This window comes from Tursiops truncatus, chromosome 2 (genome assembly GCF_011762595.2).
Source record: "Tursiops truncatus isolate mTurTru1 chromosome 2, mTurTru1.mat.Y, whole genome shotgun sequence".
NCBI classification, from domain to species: domain Eukaryota; kingdom Metazoa; phylum Chordata; class Mammalia; order Artiodactyla; family Delphinidae; genus Tursiops; species Tursiops truncatus.
In genome coordinates, this window is record NC_047035.1 from 39,451,883 (window position 1) to 39,474,934 (window position 23,052).

At 40.8% G+C, this 23,052-nt stretch overlaps 1 protein-coding gene across 1 annotated transcript in view; it reads right to left on the reverse strand.

Annotated features, from left to right (window-relative positions):
- SYT16 (synaptotagmin 16) overlaps window positions 1–23,052 on the reverse strand; it is a 146,250-nt gene that overhangs the window by 11,765 nt on the left and 111,433 nt on the right. The window contains exons 4-6 of the mRNA XM_073799891.1: window positions 20,480–20,736; window positions 14,459–14,899; window positions 11,355–11,544 (exon numbers count right to left, since the gene is read on the reverse strand). Coding sequence (XP_073655992.1) covers window positions 11,355–11,544; window positions 14,459–14,899; window positions 20,480–20,736 — 888 coding nt within the window. The remainder of the gene's footprint in view (window positions 1–11,354; window positions 11,545–14,458; window positions 14,900–20,479; window positions 20,737–23,052) is intronic.

Sequence of the window (23,052 nt, forward strand, 5' to 3'; positions counted from 1 at the left end):
GCCATCTTTGTTCCTCCTCCCACCGAGCAGTATTTATCTTCTGCTGATGATTCAGACGCCTCTTGGTGTCAAAACCATCAACAACAGGCTGAATGGGTCCCAATCCCTAGATCATCCTGGATGCTGTTCTTCTGACCCAGCCTGCCAACTGCTCTATGGGTCACTTGTCTCTTTCTTCATAAAGGAAGATACCACATGCACCAAAAAAATTATGACAGTAAAGTATCTCCAATGTATCATGGCACAAAATTATGTCATTTGGGACTCAGAAGTCATTTTTCCAAAGAAACAATATAATACCTAACTATTTAACTAACCACAATAGTTAGTTAAATAGCTCATACAAGACACCTGCCAGTGGGCAGCATGACGGTCTACCAATTGTAATAGACTCAGCCTCGGGGAGGGGGTGGAAGTGTGGCACCACGATTCTCTGGGTAAGGGAAAGAATTTGGTCATTTAACCTCCCCTTAGCTTCTAATGTATTCATAATTATAAAATATTTTCAACATACATAAGAGAGAATAATAGTACACATACCCAAGTATGCAGACTTGTGATATTTAGCATTTGTTGTATTTACTATGGACCTTTTTGCTTTTTGTTTGATTTTTAGGAAATAAAGTGTTATAATTGAAGATCCTTGAGTATCCCTCCTAGATACTGTTTGGTTTCCTCTATCACTAAAGGTAATTCCTCTCCTGGATTTGCAGCTCATCATCTTCATGTATGTTTTTAGCCTTTCACTATATAAATAGCTGTAAATAAAGATATCCAAAATACACTTAACAGTAGTCTGCACATTTAAAAAGTATTTAACGTTTTACTGTATGTCCTCCCAAAACTTGCCTTTTTTGCATTCAGCATTAAATTTTTTATATTACCTATATTATATATATACCTGTGATTCAAGTGCCGTATAATGTTCCAGTATATTAATAAACCACAATTTATTCATAATCTTAATTAATGGACATTTTAATTGCTTATAATAAACAAAAAGTGAAAAGATTTCAGTGAACATTTTTCTATATTTTTACATTGTACCAATATTTGAGAATTTCTCTAATACATACCTAGGAGTAGATTACTGGCTTTTTACAAATTCTAGAGACAAAATCTTGTTATTTTTATTGCTAATATCTTCTCCCTGCCTGTAACTTATCCTTTTCCTCTGTGTAGTAACTTCTGTAGTATAAATGCTTTAAATTTTTGTGGAGTCATATTTATCAATGTTTTCTTTTTCAGTTGACATATTTTAAAAAATTGTTTAAGAAATCCTACCCAAACCCAAATGTCTTCCACATTTCTCCTTTGAGTCTTAAGAGTTTGTTTTCCACATCTGATCTTTAATCCACCTTAAACTGATCTTTGTGTGTGGTATAAAGTAGGGATCTAATTATTTTTTCCTATACGGGAAGCATTATTCATTTAATAGCCCATTATCTCCCAGCTGATTTGTAATATAATGTTGATCAGATATCGTGTCCAGCTTTAGTGTCCTTCCCCTAACTTGATAATATTTATCATTTTAGAATATATTTTGATCTGCTCAGTAGAATCCTTCTATCATCTTTTTAAAAGCTATTTTAGTTATTTTAAGCTCTTGCTTCATTTAATTGGCTCTTGCATATGAATTTGAGAATCAGTTTGTCAAACTCTTTTTTTAAAAAGAAAAAAAAATACACCAAAATAAATCTGTGGGGATTTTGATTGGGATCATACTGGGTATATAGATTAATTTGGGGAAAGCTGTTATTTTCACAATATAGATTATTCTAAACAATGAACATGGTTTATCTATTTAGTTTTCTTTTGTGTCTTTCAAACAGTGTTGTGATTTTAAAAATAATTTTCTTAGTCATCTTTTATTAATGTTATCCTTTGGTACCATAGGTACTGTTACTTTTGTAAATATCCATGTGTTAAAACTCCACTTTCTAACTGTCCTTGACGTATTAGAAAACAAGTTTGTATTTTAAAAAATGTTATTAGTTTAAAATTGTAGGTTTTTTGTATTTTTAATGTAGACAATCATATTTTCTACAAATAATGGCAGTTTTGTTTCCTCCTCTCAAGCTGTAATTTTTATTTCTTTTTCTTATTCTACTGAATTGCCTTGAGTTTCCAGTCTAATGCTGAGTGAGAATGATGCCAGTGGGAACCCTTACTTCATTCTTGACTTTAAGGGGATTTCAGGATTAAGAATGATGGCTAGTGTCTATTTTCTTAAAACACCCACTATCAAGGTTAAGCAAGTTCCCTTCCGTAACACAAACTAGTTGTTGATATTTAATACCATTTCTACCTTTCTAAGCTCTTTCCCTTATGAAACATAAAATTACATTCCCCTGAATCTCTTGCAGTAAGATCCCAGTTAGAGTCCACTAATGAAAGCAACTTGTATGAGACTGCAAAGTAGAAGGAAAGCGTTGCCACAGCCCTCTAGTCCCAGTTGCAGGCATGTGTACAGGCATTAGCAAGCAGATGGCAAATTAGGGTTTTCCCCCATGGTGTTCAAACATCCTTATGAGAATCATCCCTTTCATATGTACACAGCTCAGACCGTACTGGCATCTTTCCTGTGATACCTATACTTCTGGATTTCCTGGAGAGCTTTCTTGACATTTATCACAAGCCTTCCCATGCTTAAAACCTGTAAGAAACAACTTCTGACTCAAAATACCTATTTTGTATTTTCCTGACAAAATCTGACTGATATAGTAACTGGTAATCTGAACTGGAATGCTACCAAAATAAAAACACAAGAATGACTACTGGCCTAGAAGTTGGGTGCCAGGTGATGAAGAAACTAATATCAGAGGCTAGAACAATGGAGATCCATAATCCATATTATATGATAGTAAAACCACCATCTGCTATAACTTGGAAGGAAGAGCATATGCCTAATGTTTATAGAACTAAGGAAACAGACTGAAAAACAGAACGTTAGAAGTGTGTATTTGTACTACTAGCTTTATTTGGGTGGTGAGGGTGAAAAGTAAGCTTGGGAAAGAACTGACCAATGTGCAAGGAAAAAGAGAATCCTGAAATTCAGACCTTTCTGTGGTTGGAAAAGTTCCTTGCTTCCAGACCTCCAAACAGTAAGAGACGGATTTTAAAAGGCTTCAAACAACAAAGGCCCAGTAAACCTTCTTAGGGGAATAATGTGATAGTGACTCAGGTTAAGTATCAAATTAAGGATGTAGGCTTCACACCAGATTTTAGTTGACTGAGCCATGTGACTGAGGTCTGAATAACAGAATATGAGAAGTGGTAAATATCATCTTCAATCATAGCTATAGGCAACCACTCCCCCGTCTCTTCCCCTTCCATGACAACAAAGCAGGTCACATTTTGAATATAATATTATCACCTCATTAAATGGAAAGAACCTGTATGCCTTAGTCACAGCTTAGAGGAAAGGCATCTGCTTTACTTTGGACTGTGATGCAAGGGAGAAATAAACCTTTGCTGTTAAGCCACGAACTCTGCAGAATTTGTCGTTGCATCATAGCCTAGTCTATACGAATACACCTTCTATTATTCCTCTGCTTTGAGTTATTTTTATCAATAATGGATAGTGCATTTTACCAAGAGCTTCTTTTGCAACTATTGACATGATCAGGTTTTCTCATAAATCAATTGGTATGTGAACTGCAGTAGATTTTCCCAATATTAAGTCATTCTTGCATTCCTGAACTAAACCCAATTTGTTGGTAATTAGTATTTCTTTTTCTTATACATTGTGAGGCTATGTGGGCGCAATATAAACTGCAGTATATGTGAGAGGATGTGAGGAGGGGGACAGGGAGAGATTGGGAGGAAGAGAAATATTAATCTAATGTTATAACTACCTTTTACATAGCAGTCTTAGTCCCTTTACATTTATTATGATCACTGATATATTTTGATTTATTTTTATTGTTTTGGTTTGTGCTATCTATTCTGCATTTTCTAGGCTTTTAAATATCTCTTTCTGCTTTCTATTGGATTAACTGAATTTTCTTTATTCTAATTTAGCCTCCCTACTGGTTTGAAAGTTGGAAATTTTAACATGTACACTTGACTTAATGTCTAAAATGAATCAATACGTCTACCCTCTTTTTAAGCAACATAAGTACCTTAGAATTCTTTGATTCCTATCTCCCCTTCGTATCCTTCATGTTATTCCTGCCCGTAATTTCATTTCCACGTTGTTGTTGTAGTCCCAACATTAGGCATGTTTCCTACTATTGCTGTTTCTGCTTTATGCAGTTTATACATGCTTACCTTTACCTACATGTTGATCTTTTTGTTCTTGTTGTTCATTTTCCTTTCTTGCACTTCACTACTTCCTTCTAAGTTCGATTTCTTTCTCCCTGAAATAACATCAGTTAGTAGCTCTTCCACTGATAAACCTTTCAAAGTTTGTGAAAAAGATCTTTATTCTTCCTTCACTCGAAAAGAATAGTAAGTTGAGAGTACTTTTTTCTCTTTGATGATATTCCCTCCCTTGTCCTCAGCTTTCTATCGTTGCTGTTAATAAGCCTGTCCTTAGTCTGACTGTCATTCTTCTGCAGAAAGCTGTTTTTTTTTTTTAAAAAAAAAAGCAGCTTTATTGAGATATAACTCACATACCATGGTAACTGTATTTTCTCCCCTGTTGCTTTTCAGATTTTCTAACTTTGATATTGTTGTGAGAATTAAATGAGATGATGTAAGTATAGGAATATCCCATATGCAATCAATAAGTTATTGCCACGTACAAATCTTCATATGAATTGGCCCTAATTCTAAGCACATAATGGCTATTAGTAAGTACTCGCTATACTTAGCTTTAAAAGAAGGTGGTATGTCCTATATCTGTTCATTTCCATGTAGTCCATTTTTCCCCTGCCTTCCATCTGTAGAGTGTACCCCCCTGCATCCCACTTGTTCTTCACACTAAACACGAGCCAGCTTGATTTGCTTTTTTGTTTTTCCTTCCTCTAGTCTCTGCTATTGTGAGTACCTAACAAGGTTAATGTGCTGCTGCTGTAAGTATTATCATTTGGGATGTAATTATCACATGTGGCTAATCATGCACATGCTGAGAGGCTGGGGAACTTGTTGTTTTTAACTGGAGGGGACATCTTAATGATAGTTTTTGACAAGGACCATTATATGGGTGTATATATACACAGTGCAGTAATGCATTGTAGAAGGACGGAGAAAGAAAACCTGCCAACAGAACAGCTAATACTTTTTTAAAAAACGTAGACTTGTATCAGTAATATTATCTAGTTAACCTTATTTAATAGGGAAAGAAATTAAATTCAGAGAGGTTAAATCGAATGTCGAGGTCATGCAGTAACTGGGTGGCAAGCCCAGGAAAAGAACAGAACAGAGCTGCTAAATTGTTAGTGAATTGCTTTCCCATGAAGCCAAATTCAGAAGATAACCAAATATTTCTAATTCTCAATGGTAACTTTTTCAAAAGCTTCTGTAAATGTGTATCAGCAATGGAATATTACTCAGACATAAAAAGGAACTAAACTGAGTTATTTGTAGTGAGTTGGATGGACCTAGAGACTGTCATACAGAGTGAAGTAAGTCAGAAAGAGAAAAACAAATACCGTATGCTAACACATATATATGGAATCTAAAAAAGGAAAAAAAAGAAAAAGAAAATGGTCATAAGAAGCTAGGGGCAAGACGGGAATAAAGATGCAGACCTACTAGAGAATGGATTTGAGGATACGGGGAGGGGGAAGGGTAAGCAGGGACAAAGTGAGAGAGTGGCATAGACATATATATACTACCAAATGTAAAACAAATAGCTAGTGGGAAGCAGCCACATAGCACAGGGAGATCAGCTCAGTGCTTTGTGAGCACCTAGAGGGGTGGGATAGGGAGGGTGGGAGGGAGGGAGATGCAAGAGGGAAGAGATATGGGGACATATGTATATGTATAACTGATTCACTTTGTTATAAAGCAGAAACTGACACACCATTGTAAAGCAATTATACTCTAATAAAGATGTTAAAAACTAAGAAAATTAAAAATAATAAAAAAAATAAAAAATAAATCATAAAGATCAGAAATAAATGAAAAAAAGAAAGTCTATCAGGATTTCAGATGTCTAGAAGGCACAATAAGAGGTTTTTTCACCTGGACCATCTGCCATGTACAGATGTGGAAACTCTCTCTTGCCATCGGATTTGTAGACTAGCCTGTACCATCTTAACAGCAAAAATGATAGCACTGACCACATGTACTAAGTGAGATTTTACCTTGAAAGTGCCTGGAATGGTTCTTGGCACACTGTTACCTGACCTGAGCTAAGATTAGTTCATTTTGTTAACTTGCTTATATATTGTTTCTGAATAGGTTCTATGGAATAGTTTCAGTAATTTTCAAATACCCTATTTTATCTTCCCTAGCCCACCTAGGATTTGAAATATACATATATATACATATTTAAATTTTTATAATACGGGCATTTTCACCAGAATGAAAGGAAGGAAGGAAGGAAGAAAGGCAGGGAGGGAGGGAGGTATAAAAACCTGCCTACCTTTCTATCTATCTGTCTGATGAATAGAGAAAAGGTTAAAGTTAGAAATAAAGAAATGCCCAACCACATACTTTGTCTTGGGATGGATGTGGTTTATAGAGGATGCTACAGAAGATGCCTGCAGGTTCATTTGCTTGGTACCCTGTCTATTCCATCCAAAACTGAGTCAAAGGAATAAGGTCGGAACTTGAGATGTCATCATAAGTAAAAAAAAAAATGTAATGCCCACCACAGTAGCCCCTATCAATGGCTAGACTCTTGTTTTATTTTTATCTACCTGTTCCAGCTGAACTATTCCAGACCAGACCAGATTTTCATGCACATTATTTTATAACAAATTTTCAAATATGCTGAAAATTCAAAATAATTATACAGTGGATACCCATATACCCGTCACCTAGATTCTTCAGTTGTTATATTTTTCTCCATTTATGCTATGGACTGAACGTATGTATCCTCCCAAAATTCATATGTTGAAGCCCTAATCCCCGATGTGATGCTATTTGAATGTGGGATCTTTGAGAGATAATTAGGTCACGAGGGCTCCACCCTCATGAATGGGATTAGTGCCCTTATAAGAACAGACATGAGAGAGATGTTTTCTGTCTCCGCCATGTGAAGATACAGCAAGAAGATGTTTGTCTACAAACCAGGAAGAGGGTTCTCATCAGGAACCAAATCACCTGATACCTTGACCTTGAACTTCCCAGCCTCCAGAACTGTGAGAAGTAAATTTCTGTTGTCTAAGCCACCCAACCTATGGTATTTCTGTTATGGTAGCCTGAGCTAACAGCATTTGCCTTTTCACATATCTATGCATCTATCTATCCATCAATCCATCACAGCTGTAGCCATCATTGTTCTTTACCCCTAAACGTTTCAGCATGTGTTTCATTAACTAGAGTTCAATAATTTATGGCTCTTTTCTATTATAAGGTAAAATTTACATGCAGTGAAATGCACAAAGCCTAGTACAATTCAGTAAGTTTTAACAAATGCAAACATCCATTTAACCCATACCCCTATCAAAATGTAGAATATGTCCATCACCCCAGAATATTCCCTCATGTTCATGCCCAGTCCATCTTGATGCCAATACCAATCCTGAAGCAACCACTCCTCTTCTGCTTTTCTTCACTATATGTAAATAAGTTTTGCCTGTTTTAGAACCTCATATAAATGGAATCATACAGTAGGTACTCAGTGTGATTTTGAGATTCCTCCATGTTGTTGAATGCCTCAGTTAATTTCGTTCCTTTTATATTGCTGAATAGTATTCCACTATGGAAATATATCTTAATTTGTTTATTCATTCATGAGGACATAAGGGCTCTTTGCAATTTTTCCATACTATGAGTAAAGCTGCTACAAACATTCTTGTTCCTGTTTTTTTTTTTTTAAACTTATGGGTAAATGCCTAAGAATGGAACTGCTGGATTTTCAGTGCATGTTTACCTATATAAGAAACTACCAAGCCTCTTCACAAAGCTGTTATTCCATTTTACACAATCACTAAGAATGTATTCTCCACAGCCTCACCAATACTTGAGGGAATCTGTCTTTTAAGTTTTAACCATTCTGGGGTGGGGGGCGGGGTGGGGGCGGGGCAAGGTGTGGTAGAGACTCATCTCTAGGAATGTTCCCACCAGCTCCTGCACATTGGAGCAAAACCTGCCTTTCACCGAGCCTTCTCCCCTAAGGATTTGCCTCAAAAATCTTGGGAGGGGAGCTTACATCTCATTGGTTTATTTCTTCTAAGACCCTAAAAGAGAAGAGGAACTCCATCTATTATTTGTCCACCTCTCCTCTATCTTGCTTAGAAAGAAAAGTTTAAAATACCAGAATAGTCATCTAGCTGGATCAAGTTGGCAAGTTCACAGTTATCTTTTGGTTCATGATATATTTTGATGCAAAAGATTCTCTCTTCTAAATCCCAGCCTTTGTCTCTTTCCATCAAGATTTAGCACCTTCAATATTCTAGAGAGGAGAAGTCCTCACTCCACAGGTTCAACCTCTTTTCCTTTGGGCTTCCCTAAGAACCATTCTTCACATTATCATAGCCAGCCTGCAAGGCAGGATTGATGTCCCCTTTCTGCAGAGGTCACCGCCTCTGAGATGAGGGTCTCAAGCACAGGATTTGTGACCCTCACACACGTTTCTACCGGTGACTTTCCCCTGGCAGGCAGCTCCCTTGGGGTGCACTCTGACACAGGGCTCTGAGGCTAAGCCTGCCCTCCTTCCACCTTTACCAGGGAGATGAGTGCACTTCACCGCCTCCCTCCTCCACTCCCCACTCCAGGCCTATTCATCTTCCAGCTTGCATCCTCTCCCCTTCACACCCTCTTTCTTCCAACGATGCTCAGTTACGTCATAAAACTATTGTTCCCTCATCCTCTCTCTCTCTTATTCTGTTCCATATGGGAACTAAAATTGTATCCTAAGCTTGCCTGATGACTGCCAAAGTCCTGTTAGTGGTGTAAGGAAGTGAGACATAATGAAGGACCAATGTCGTCAACATCTCAAGCCCTTGAAAGTACCAAGAGGTCCCTTTCAGAATCTCCACAAAAGAACCTTCTACTTTCTCAACCCCTCCTAATTAAACTGGCTTTTCCTCAAGTACCAGCATTCTATGTAAACAAAAAACTTTTGTCTTCACTATTGGGTTTCTGCTTTAATTAATAGCATCACAGCAACACTGTCTTCTATTACTTTGGTCACAAAGATACAGCATGTCAGTTACATTTGTCAGTTAAACTGTAGCACTATTCTATGAAAAATCATGTAAATGCCAAACTGACTTAAACTTCTGGAATGAAATCAGTTTCAAAATGAGGACTTGTCTTTTTTCCTACTCAGTTTTAAATATTTGTTATAAGAGTTTCCTCTATGGCATATTTTCTTTTATATAGAAATGCATGAAGTTTCACGAGCACCATTCTCAATATCACAGCTTTATATGTAGTATCCCTACCTAGAAAGTATATATTATTATGATCCCATTTTACAGATGAGAAAACTGAGAGTCGAAAAAGTTTAGTAACTCACACCTAGTAAGTGACAAAGACCTTAGATTGGCACACTCCAGTTGATGCTTTCTTAGCCACCATGCTGTCCTTCTCCCCTGTATTGCCTGGGATGACCCAGCATGCAAATTAAAGCTTCCCAGCACGGACTGGAATAGGCCATGATTGTGTGATCCACCTCCGCATCATTCTCTGCAGCTGCACCATGTTCTTCCCTGAAAAATTTTCAGATCTCACCAAATCTCAGGAAGACAGGGAAAGAGATCAGAAAAGGCTCTGCAGGGAAAGCAGTAAATCCAGAGCTTTTTTTTTTTTTTAAAAAAAAAAAAAGAAAAAAAAAGCTGTATCTGGAAAAAAGAGTCTAGCCATGCAATTAATAATCAACACCTATTATGGATTTTAAATAGCTCTTACCTGGTTCTGAGAGTCGATACAGAATATGGCCTATGCCTCTGGTCTCTTCTGTTCTCCAGAGTGCTGGGCTTTCCTTACTAACTTGCTCTAATGCCTTTAACACAGACTGACTAACAAGATACTATTGAACAGAGACATTGTGGGCAGCAGCACAGTTAAAGACTAAAAGGAGTGAGAGCCCAGATTTGGTTGTAGGAGCTGACCTTTTTCTACCAGCTCAGCTGGCTCTTCATGGGATGCTGACATGTGAGGCCGGAGTCCATTGCCTCTTGCAGCCTATCAAGGCTGACTTCGTCCTTATTTCAGCAAGTTTTGGCTGCCTGGGGTGGACACCCTCACTTATGCTCCACTCTACCCACTTCTATTTTACCTTCTCGGACTCAAAAGGCTGGAATTTCAACAGCATTTTCCAGACTCTCTTGCAGCTAGAATTCTAGATATAAATTAGATTCCTCAAATTAGATATGGTTGCATGAGAGCCAGAAGGCAGAAGTGAGGCAGAAACCATCTTCCCACCCTTTCTTAAGCTGTTTTTGCTGATAAGCAAGATCATTAAAGATGAGCTGATTTTTTTTAGCAGCATTATTCCAAGATTCAATCTCCAGCTTCTTGGGTATTGAGAGGCAATTTGGCAGCAGCAGCCACAGCATCTTTATTCTGGTTTCCTGAGCCCTGGACGGCAGCTGTGCGAGTATGTCTTGAGCTGCTCTTTCCAGGTGTGATCTCAGAAGCTGCCCTGGTGAGTCAGGCCTGGATTGCCCCATATCTTCCTGTTCCACCTCCTCCACCATCAACCACATAACCACTCACATTTCTTGAACGCTCACTATGTGTCAGGCACTGAATGTTCTACATAAATCATTTTATTTAAACCCCAAAACCACCCATGAGAAAGGTACTATTAATATTCCTTTGTTCCAGATGAGTCTGCTGAGATTCAGAAAAGAGAGGTAAATTGTATAGGATCAGAGCAAAGCTAGCAGGTGAATGAGTAGAGCTGGAATTAGATCCCAAAACTGCCTGGCTCCAAAGACTGAGCTCTGTCTCTTTAAACGTATTTGAGGACCTGGGACCTATTAGCAGATTTGAATTGTTCATATATGTTATGTTGCTGAAAAGACATCATTCTTTTTCCCCTTTAACGATCTACACGTAAAAGCCAGCCTATTTTGTATCAAGATGCATCCAGACATCGAAGGAGGCTTCAATCTAATTAAACAGAAAGGCATTTGAAAAATCCAGAGGTATCACTTGGTAAAAACGTGTCTAAGTCATACCAAGATCATTTTTATTGTAAAAGTTAGAGAATTGAGATGAAGGCAGACACAGCCTTCTTCCTGCCTCTGGGAAGACCAGAGCTGGGGGTACAGGCATGAACTTACCAGGCACTCTGTTAACCGCGAGGTTTCGGAAATGGCTGCCTTTGATCATCTCCACGGATAATCGCCCCGTTGTGGCATTGTATGATAGCCCCACCAGCAGCTCTGGCGCCCCTCCATGTGACAGCGACTGCGTGGATGAAGCACTGTCACTGTGAGAAACTGCAGATGGGCTGAGCGGAGACTCTCCACTCTGGAGGAGAAGAACAACAAAGGATCCATTGGCCCCACTGCGCTCCTCTCCCTTACAGAAAGCCGATATTATGTTTGGTGAAATTGTGGCCCAGTCTCCACTGCTGCCAAAGATTACTAATGGCGCACTCGGTGTGAATGATAATAGGGCCTGGGGAACGCAGTTTTGGATGGGATCCCCTGCATTATTAGCAGACATATTTGTTTCAAGAACTGTCTCCATTCACTCTTTCCTCTCTAAAGACAAAACGGACGAAGATGTTATTACTAGTGTAAATCAAACCCTGGAAGATACATGGAGAGCTAACAGGACACTTAATATAGACCCAAATTTCAATGAGTCTATATTAGACCCATATGGAACCCGTCCACTCCAGGCATGAGTTCTACGGAACCTGTCCACTCCAGGCATGGGCTCTGCTTCTGTTCTCTGCAGCCTCTTCAGGAATGTAGCAATACAGGAGGCATTTTGTCTTCACCAGAAAAGAAATGACCACTGGCCATCTACCACCCCATAGGACATTTGGCCCCTGGTTCTGCTTTTTCAGGTTGTCAAGAATATGGCAGATGCTACATTTTTTCTTCCTAAGGAGATGAATTATATTGAACGTGAACACTTTTACAACTGTTTAGTGAGGAAGCTGGCACATGGACAGTGCATCTTAGAGACCTTGCAGGTACCAGGGGACTCCACACTTTGTGTCATGTATTCATGCATGTCCTTCTCTAAAGCACCCACCTCTATGCACCAGACACACTGGGAGGAGGAAAGCAAAGTAGATCAGGACGTTGACTCTCACTCAAGGAGCATGAGTGGGAGTGGAGCCTGAGGGGCAGGCAAGCCAGCCTCCCGGTCCCACAACTGCTCCAACCTTTCTTCTCAACATCTGCAATCATTTCCTAAAACTTCTTATCAGGAACCCCAATAAATACATGCATTGAAAGAAATTAAATATTCTTCATATCTTAGGAAACTACCCTGTTTACCAAGCCATGGACATCCCTGTAGAGCCCATGGAGGCTTTCATGGAACACAATTTGTAAACTACAGGGCTAGGTGGTTTTGATAGATGCCTTATAGCCCCTGCTGTCTGGATGATGATAACCCAACAATGAAATATTTGCCTAGTTTGGGGTGAGGGCCACCCCCTCCCCTGGGCTTGTGCAGAAGTGTCCACTGTGGCACCTGTCACTGCACAGCTTGCCTCTCGCATCAAATTCTCAACCTTATAAATCCCCCAGTCCACAGGGCATGGCCCAGTGTGTAGCTTATAATCATGCTCAACAAATAACTGGTGAATGGGGGAATTTTTACCTTCAAGGTTCTTTCACACTGGCTCATTTCCCCCACTCAACTCTGTGCCTCCAGCACAGGGCCCAGGGCCGGCACAGAGAAACAGGGGTGTAATAATACCTATCCTTATGCTTTATGGTGCAGGATTCCTCTGACCTCCTGTGGCTTCTGTCTCCCAGGATTTCAGAAACACTCTACTCAGATCTTAAGAAAAAAGAGGGATTTGAACAGAGATGAGACATGATCTGGCTTATGTTTTAAAAGGCTCTTTCTGGCCCCAGTGTTGGGAATAGTCTATAGAGGGCAACGGCGGAAGCAGGGAGACGACTAGGAGGCCATTTCAGTAATCCAGCCGAGAGTCAAGCTCTGCTTAGATTTTCAAGATAGAACCAGTAGGATTTCAGGTGCAAAGGAGAGAAGTCACAAGTGACTTTTAAGATTTTTGACCTGAGCAATTAAATGCACGAGATCGCCTTTAACCAAGATGGAAAGACTGCAGGTAAAATAGATTTAGTGAGGCAAAAATCAGGATTTCGAGTCTGGAGATATGAATTTTGAGACATCTATTAAAAATGTAAGTGGCTGGATCTCCCATCAGCGCACTCTGGCCTTTCTGGCTCCTTTCCCCTTCCTCAGACAAGTCAAGCTCTTTCCCACCTCCTGATGTCTGCATATGCCAGCCCCTCTGTCTGGAATCCCCGTCCTCCACATGGCACCCAGTCTGGCTCCCTCGATTCCTTGAGTTCTCTCGTATCACCACCTGAAAGATACTTTCTCTGACCTTCTAAAGCAGCAGCAGCCTCTGCCTCTCTCTCTTTACCTACCCCAGTTTGTCTTTTGTCACCCTCCTCCACCACACTGTATGCTCCATGAGGGCATCACCTGTTTTGTTCTTTCCTGCATCCCCTCTGCCTATACGGCACCTGACATATAATTGGTACTCAGCAAACATTTTGGAATGGATGACTTATTTGTCCAAGAGCCCAAGATAGTTACCCGATCTTTTATGTGATTTTTAAAAGGAGATCCTCACACTGGATGACATATAACCCATGGGAAGAGAGGGTTACCCATCTTGTAGACATAAAAGCTGTGCTGTATTATTTTGCAATCTGAGGGACACAGAGGACGGGGCATGTGGGAGAAGCCCAGTCATATAAATGGAAGGTCTTAGAAGTGGCTGGAGTTCAGGGCTTCCTATGCAGCCTACGTAGGCATACCTGTTAAGGACCTCACCTTGAAAGTCCCATCATCTCTGAGATGCATCATGATGCATGCTGGGGTCAGGGCAGGGGGATGGGTGGTAGGACCACTTATCAACTAACGAGAAGGCCAAAAAACCTCTCCCAGTTTCCCCGTGCCCTCCTTCACAATGCTGCTGTCATTTCCTAAAATGGACAGAGAACACATCCATCAGGTTACAGCGACTATGGGCACACACAAAAAAAGAAAACCCATTGTACCGTGAAATGCAGATCATGTCTCAGAAGGATGAGGAGAGCCAAATGGAAAATTAAATTAAGGTGTTTGAATTCACGGGCTGAATGTACTAAATCAAGGGCTGACGATTCCAGATCCTCAAACGTAGCGCGTCATTAGCGGCACCATTTAACATACTCACAATGATATTACTTCTTGGCTCCAGAACCAGAGTCACTTTCATTTCCCCTTCTTGGTGCAGGTGGCTGAGATAGAAGAGCCTCTCGCCCATCATTCTCTCCCAGGTCATCTTGCGGGTGGCGTACAGGCGGAAGCGGACAGCACAAGCAGCCACATCTCTGGGCTCCAGCTTGGCGAAGGTGACTTTCTCCTTGAAGACGGGGTTGGGCCCTCTCTGTATGTTCGTCCTGCCCCTCTGTTTCTTACTGGGCAGCAGCACGACATGCACTTGCCAGGAGTTGATGCCACTTCGGTCCTTATCTGGGAGGCCCTGTGCTCTTACGATGGTCACTGTGAGCTTCTGGCTGGCAGCTCTATATTCGAAGATGACATCCAGGCCACCACATTTTGAGATGGGCTCCGGGACCCCAGATGGCACTTGAAAATTGGTTGCATCCTGTTCCTGTTGCAGACAGAGGGAAAGATTAGGAATGGAACAATGCCTAATACATCGTGGAAAGATGGTGCCCCTCTGTGCCTCTTCAGAACCTCATTCTTTTGGACTGTTACCATATATCCCTAAACATTAGAAAGGTCTGTTTCCTGGTCTCTCTCTCCACTGGACTGTGAATCCTTTGAGGGTACAGCACTGGGCACATGGTAAGCCTTCATGAATGCTTTTGGAATGAATGAACAAAGCTTTTATATTTTGCAAAGTGTTTTCCTCTACACTGCCTCTCAAAAAAACACAATTGACCACTATCATTGAAACCAACTGAGATACTAAGTCTAAAACTAGTCAATTATGCACCTGCCAAAAGGTAACTTCCTCAAGTGCCCAGGAGAAACGGTTCAGCCTGGGCCTGTGCTCTCTGAGCCAGGACCTCCTGCAGATAAGGATCCTAATGGGGGTCACAGACAGGTGATCCTTCAGTAGATTTTCAATCTACATGGCAGAAAATGTTCAGGACAGAGCTTCTCAAACATCCGAGTGGACTTGAATCATCTGGGAATTCTGATTCAGTAGGACTGGGGTCAGGCCTGAGATTCTGCATTTCTCAGGCCACAAGGATGTCTCAGCTGGACTCAAATCACTCTTGGAATAGCAAGTGTTTAAACCCTGGAGACAGAACACCTGGGTTGAAATCATAACTCTACCATTGACTAGCTTTTTGGCCATGGCCAAACAGTCCAGTTGCTCTGTACTCCAGCTGAAAAATGAGCATCAGGGTACCTGCTTGATAGAGTGTTGTTGTGAGGTTTTAATAGATGTGGGGAAATACCCGGCTCAGACCAGCCTCCATAGGTATCTATTCCCATCGCTGGACTGATACTACTTATTTTCAAACACGGCCCCTCATTATGAAATACACTTTTAGACAGCAGTTCACCTCAGCCAGTCAGATCCGATGACCTCCCTGAGAAAACTGAGCTGAACTACATTTACTTTACTATAATGAACCACCCTCTAACAAACTATTACTAATGTCAACATAATTTGATTTTTTTCCTCTGAAGGCATGCCTCTTACTCATAACTAAACTTTGGTTTGATTCTTATTGTAAATCAGAAGCAGTTCTTCTTTATGTAACCGAACACCAACTTTGCTAATTCAAAGAACTCTTTGTTTTTAAAAATATAATGATACACTTCAAAAATGCATGTTCATCAATGAAACTTTCCCATAGATCTAGGTGAAAAAGTGCATGGTTCTCTGGAATGAGACGTGCTTAGGAATCCCAGGTCCATCACTTACAACCTTTAGGACATTGGGCAAATTATTTAATCCTTCTCACTTTCTGTTTTCCTCAACAGCAAAAGGGGGATGATACCTATTTTATAAGGTTGCTGTGAAAATTAAAGAACTTGACACATAGTAGACATCTAATAATTGCCTCTCTTTTAAGATTCACATTAATCTACCACGAAAATTTAGGCTTCTTGCAAAATAAGGGAAGCTTTTTACATCCTTTCCTCTGAGCATGCATTCATGTGTGAGTGTTTCTATTCAGAGGTACTTAGTTTCAAGTGATAAAAGTGGTTGCTATAGAGACTTCTGAATACAACTGACTAGTGTAGATATAATATTAGAAGCAAGTCTCCAAGGAGTTAGGCTAACTCAAAAACCAAGTCACAGTCTTCCGTTCAAACTCCCATCTATTTTAGCCTACCTTTGGTCATCTCCATATTGCTTGCTGGACCATAAGTAGTTACAGCTAACATCCACTAAGCCCTCCCTTATGCCAGGTACCACACTAAACCCTTTATGGACTGTAAAAGCCCACTCTTATGCACTTCAGAACTTCTTGGCCTCCCCTCCTGTTCCATTTTCCCCTACAGGCTGTCTGGGCTCTAAGTGGCTTCTCCCTGGCACAATGCAACAAAGTCTTGCCTCCCTCCCCTGCAAGGTAACTCTCAGCTCCCACCACAGGCCTCTCCTTTGATGTAAAGGCTTGGAAATTTACAGAATCCTGCTTGGCACTCATGTATATAAAGTCCAGAGTTGGGGGGTGGGGTGGTGGTGTTAATGCCCCATGCAGTAAATTTTTCTCCCCTTGGACAGATGTCCTGAGACTAGTTTATACAGCTTCTTAGGGTATGGTTTCACAAGAGCAAGCCATGAGTCACAATTAGTGGTAGCCAACTCCATTAGACATTCTCATACCGGCTCTACCTTCCCTGCCTCACTCTTCTCGTCCTTCACTCTTGTTGCCGGGAATTGCATGTCCTAACAAAGTAGGCTCTGCTTTTGGGAAATCCAGCTAAGAAACATCTTTTTTTTTTTTTTTTTTTTTTGTGGTACACGGGCCTCTCACTGTTGTGGCCTCTCCCGTTGCGGAGCACAGGCTCCAGACGCGCAGGCTCAGCGGCCATGGCTTACGGGCCCAGCTCCTCCGCGGCATGTGGGATCTTCCCGGACCAGGGCGTGAACCCGTGTCCCCTGCATCGGCAGGCGGACTCTCAACCACTGCGCCACCAGGGAAGCCCCAGAAACATCTTTTTAGACATTCATATTAACCTAATGAGGTAGGTATTTCAATATCTTCATTTTATGGGAGAGGAAACTAAGGCTTAGAATGGCTAAATAACTTAACTCCTTGCCCCCAGTATCATATGCCCAGCCAGAATTACCCAGGATTCACCAGTATTAATGCTCAAAGTCCCAAGCTTTACAGGGAACCATGATGTTTACCTTCTTCCCCCACAAACCTTTCACCCTAGCTATTTATAAGTATAGTAAGTGTGTGAGATGAAGAGGGGATAAGATGGACACATCTTATTGGAAGTTGGAAACTTCCAACTTATTGGAAGTTGGGAGCTGGAAACACACACTACTTTGAATTTCATATCCTTTTAGGCCCCTGCTCTTGATATTAACCAACAGTTCCTAGTTTTGTCATCAACTTCAATGCCAAGGTTAAAATATCCTAGTTAATAAGCATCTTCCCACTTATCTATCAGGCTCTCTGTTCAGATAAGTGCTCACTCCATCTGCAGATTTGTGGTGAAGTCCTGGGGAAAGGGTCTTAAATAACTGTCCTATGAAACTTGAATCTGACGCCACTCCAGGCAATGGCCAGGCTCTGGATGGGGACAGTCCAAGCTGTGGTCCGTGAAAACTGGGCTTTGTGGCCCCTTCCTGGGCTGATCTGAGACCAAGATTTGTGAAGGCTGATATTTTTATAGCAATTAATTATTTCAACACACTCTACCTATCACCAGGCAACTAAAGGCGCTCCTCTTGTGGGTACTGTTAATACCACTAATCCATCTGACCTTCCTGCGAGGCAAAAATCTCTTCATTTTTATCCCCATTTGGCAGATTTTAATTAACTTCTCAAGGCCAATCAGTTAATCAGTGGAAAGCGGAGATGAAAAGTGGGACAGCTGCCTCTCTGTGCACTCAAAATCACCAGCCACCCTCCCATCGTCTTCCCTGCCAAGCCTTAGGTCTGCAGGAAAAAGTCGACAGCCGTTTCCGGCAGAGAAGAGCAGGGCTTGCAAACCCATCAGCCTAACAGGTAGTCACACTGCATGACCAGTTCCCTTCTGAGGCAAAATAAATGATTCCTTTAGCTCTCGTATCCTGGGTTTTTCTTTACGATGGGAATACTTGTGTCACATTGTCAAAACCCATGAAGATATAAAGATTTTCTATCAAACCGAAAGGCTTTCTGTTTTAGCAAGATAGTGTTAATGTCATCTGTGTGGCCCAAAGTAAACAGACCCACAGTGTGTTCCCGATGCCAGATACGCAGGGGAAGACAGGCTTCTTAATACAGCTAAGAGGCAAATAAATCAATTCTTAAAAGGCGAGCTAAGCCTGCAACGCAGGCATTTACGGGAACTGCCCCCGAGCTGCATCTGAGGTTCTACTGTAGGAGCACCAAATTACAGTTTTTGTCTCAAAATAGATAGGAGGTTGAATGGAGCACACAGAGATGTCTGGGTATTTTTGGAGTCTGAGAACATTTAGTGCCCTCAACACCAAATCTTCTACTAAAGCTCCATGAGGCAGGTAAATGGGAGGTTACCTGGAGAAAGCGATTCCAAGGCTAATGGTACAGTTATCAAGGGGAGAGACTGTCAATAGGCAGGTAAACAGTTCCGTTTTGTTGTTGTGGCGAGAGAGCCAAAAAGAATAGTATTTTTAAACATTAAATGTTAGTGTGTGGGATGTGATATGACTCTTGGCAGTAAACTGGTAGGGAAGCACAATTTTTTTTACAAAACGTATAAGGTTGATAGCTTTGAGGGTCTCTGTATGAAGGTTTGCTTTTAACCAGCCACAAGCCACCTATCTGTGTGGCCACTTCCGGTCCTCAGCAGTAACACAACACCCAGGCACACATGCACCTGTGCCATCTCCTTAGGCGCTCTCTACATGCCCCAGTGCCTTAGCAGTCAGGCTTTGAAACATAACTATCTGTGATTATTTTTCTTCTCCTTGATTTGGAGAAGCATTTGAGCATTTGGTGTTTATGACAGTCCAGGTCCTAATAAGAGATGCGTCCTGTTTCTTTTCTCAGTCAGACTGATACTAACAAAATCCATCCACCCTTCTCCTTCCTCTGTTCGCACAAATTAAAAGTTTCATAGAGTTACGTGACTTATTTCATCAAAATTAATTTCAAAGTAGGTACTAGACACCACTATTTAATATCTCTTAATGTCACAGAATCATAATCAGAGGGGTCTAGCTAATAAAGAATAACCATAAGTGCCTGTAAGGTAAAACAATGTTTGTAAATTCTTATCACGGTGCCTGACACATAGTAATTGCTCAAAAATGGTAGTTTCTATCATCGTCACCTCCAGTCATACTTCTGGGTGTTTAGGCATATTCGAGAGGAAGTTTCAATTGAAAAAGAAATTTAGACGACGCGTCTTTTATCAGAGATTTATCCAAAAAGCAAAGTCAGTGGCCAGAGGATCATGATAGACTAATGCCATCGCCTAGATCTTCAATTCAGTTCGGAGCTAACAAATACGCTCATACTGTAAGATCTTCCTCATGATATCTTGTATAATCTCATTTGCAGGGGCATTGTATTTTAGTTTCATTTTCGAATGATTCTCACATGCAAAGAATCATAACTCAAGATTTGGTGTAAATAAAAATAAACTCCATTTAATTGAAACCACGAAGGAAATAATCCAGTCTCCCTAAAGAACTAAAAACCCGTTATATATATATAAAAAAGAAGCCTGATGGCTGCTGGGTTCACTCTGCCACCATGCTTCTTTTCATTCTTCCATTTTGATAGATTCCACTTATATATAATCCTTTTATTGGCACACATAAGGGCTGGGCCTTGGTCATCTGAACAAAAAATATATTTCCATTAAAGGCTCTTAAGATGTTTGTTCTTCAAAGCAATGCTTCCTTCTTTTGGAGAAAGTTTTTCTTGAGGGATGGAGGAGGGGAGAAAGAAGCGGGGGGGAAGGAAAATGGGGAAGGGAGAGGGGAGGGGAAGGAGAACGACCAACCAGAGAGCACACAATACTCGAGCAAGAAAAAAATGGAAAACAAACAACTTGCCTCTGGACTCCACACGGAGGAGCTGTCAGTGGCATAGGAATCTTCAAATCTCCGGTTATTAAAAGCTGTCTCCATCTCCAAGCTGCCCTGTGTGGACTGCCGGCTGAGGCTGCGGACCACGCGGGTCTCCTGGGGAGATGTGCCATGGTGCCTGGTGTCCCCCACCTCACGAGGGGACTGTGAGTGGGCAGAGATGGGGTCATCTTCGCCATAAGACAGATTCTCAGAATAAGTCAGTTGGCTGGCTCCATCCAAACCTAAATTTGCAAAAAGGAAACTCTTTCAAATATATTATCATGTTTCACCTTTTTATCTAGAGAAAATGAGCAGTAGCAACTACACCAGTCAAGTCTGCAAAAACAAACTCACTAAACAACACCTGCAGAAACATACTTTCATCTATATGGTAGATAAATTTGATCCATAAAATCGAAACCCATTAGTTCATTATGTAGAGTACAAGAAGGTTTAATGCTTTATAATAATATGAGTATAAAGGATGAGTATTATGTGGATAAAATAAACACATTAGCATTTGGTTGGAGCTAATGACCACAGGACCTTCGGGATGAATCTAGAAAGCAAGAATAGTAATCAGCTATAGAGATCATATGTTTTCCTGGCTTTACCATTCTTCCGTCTCTCTTCCACGTTCGCCACATCACCCTCTGCTCAAAAGGCTTCAGTGGTTCTCTCAAGCAAAAAGTTCTCTACTTAATCCATGGAAAGAACACTGGACCTGGATTCATATGATCTGAGTTTAAATCCTAGCTCTGCATTAAGAACCTGAACAACATTTGAACTGCCTTAACCTTTGTTTTCTTATCTATAAAATGATGATAAAAGCCATCAGAGAGTCATTGTGGACACATGAAATAATATCTGCCTGGCAACCACCAGCCCTCCCATAAATTTTAGACTTGCTGACCTGTCTGGCCTCAACCAACCCAGCAAATCCCATTTGCTATACTACCTCCCAACTCACAGACACCTGTGGTCTCACAGGTCCATGAAAATGTTAGCTGTGTATTTTGGTTCACAGCGGTCCTCAAGCCCTCCCTCCTGTCCTTTCCTTCCTGTCCATCCAAAGCCCCGACAACTCCTGAATCTTCCCTGACTCCTTCAGGCTCAGTGTCTTTCTCAGGCTTCGTGTCATACTATTCTCTTTCTCTTCATCCCCTTCCTCTTCCTCAGTGTCCAGGTTACCCTCAGATAATAAGGAAAAACTGACAGGGTCTCCCTAAGCAACAGCTTTCACCCTAACTTGCTTCCACATCCAGAAAGTAGACAACGATGTCGTATCTCTTGGGCCTCTACTCTTCTCCAGTGGGCCCCATCCCAGGATGATAGAAAATTAGAGATATAGACAGGATTAGTGAGGATGACAAAGTATATACGGTAAATTCAGCTCTTATTTACACACTGTATGATAGCAATTGCTCCCATAGTTGGTCTTAAAATCCGAGCTAAAACATACGTCCTTGAAGGCACTAAGCCACATCTGTATACTGCATAGTCTTTATCTACCACTGGGTTTTACTAAATCTCAAATAACTTTAAATGCTAGGCAGATAAAAAATATTTGAAATAGTAAGGTGTGCAGCAATATCGAGTGGTGGTGACAGTGGTTTAGCAGACAATATATGACCCACCTACAATAAACACCCAAATTTTAAAATACGTTATCACCCTATGCAGACCATATAAAAACATCTTTGGGAAGACTTGGTTTTCAGGGCACAACTTCAGACTCCTGATTTGGGATTTTGCCAAACCATGGCAAGCCATTGAGATGTTCCCCATCTGCCCTGTTATTCTTAATAACTCACTTCAGGCCTCTTGGAAGCTCTGTCATAGGGCACCTAACATCTTTACATTCACATTTTCCGTTATTTGGCAAATGCCCTTAAAAATGGCCACAGAAAATGACAGAACGAGGGGTATTCCATATGCAAAAACCCCATAAGACAAAGCAGAATTTTCTCTCAGGCTCTAATTAGCCCATCCATTCCTCACATACACGAACACTAAAATGTCCTATTAAACAGTGGGTCATTCATCAACGTGTGTAGCACCCAGCAGGATCTCAGCACAAAATCTAACTTTGCCAAGAAATTACCCCCATAAAATTGTCTCATGACTTCAACTCCTATGGTGATAATACTTAGATCAGTAATAATGGAATTTTCAAAAGCTACATTAAAGCCTTGAAAAGCTATTCATAACTGAAAAACATAAGAACTATATTAATGTAACAAACCATTTTCCTTGACAGACAAGCAAGGAATGAATTAGAAAGGCAAATCTGGGGGACAAGTCAAGTTGCAAGGAGGGGTGAGGGGAAAGGTGATTCACTGTTACATAAAGCAGTCTTCCTGTGCTTTAAGTTAAAGAAGGTCATGTCACCTTAAACACATATGGAAAAGTAATTGCCTGTTGTCGAGAAATGTATCCTGGCTTCTTAGAAATTACAGGGCATAAGTATGTCACATCAACCATATTTATTTTAGTAGAGGAACGTTTTTAGTTCATATCCCATTTTGATGGAGTGTAAACCTATTATCCAATTACTT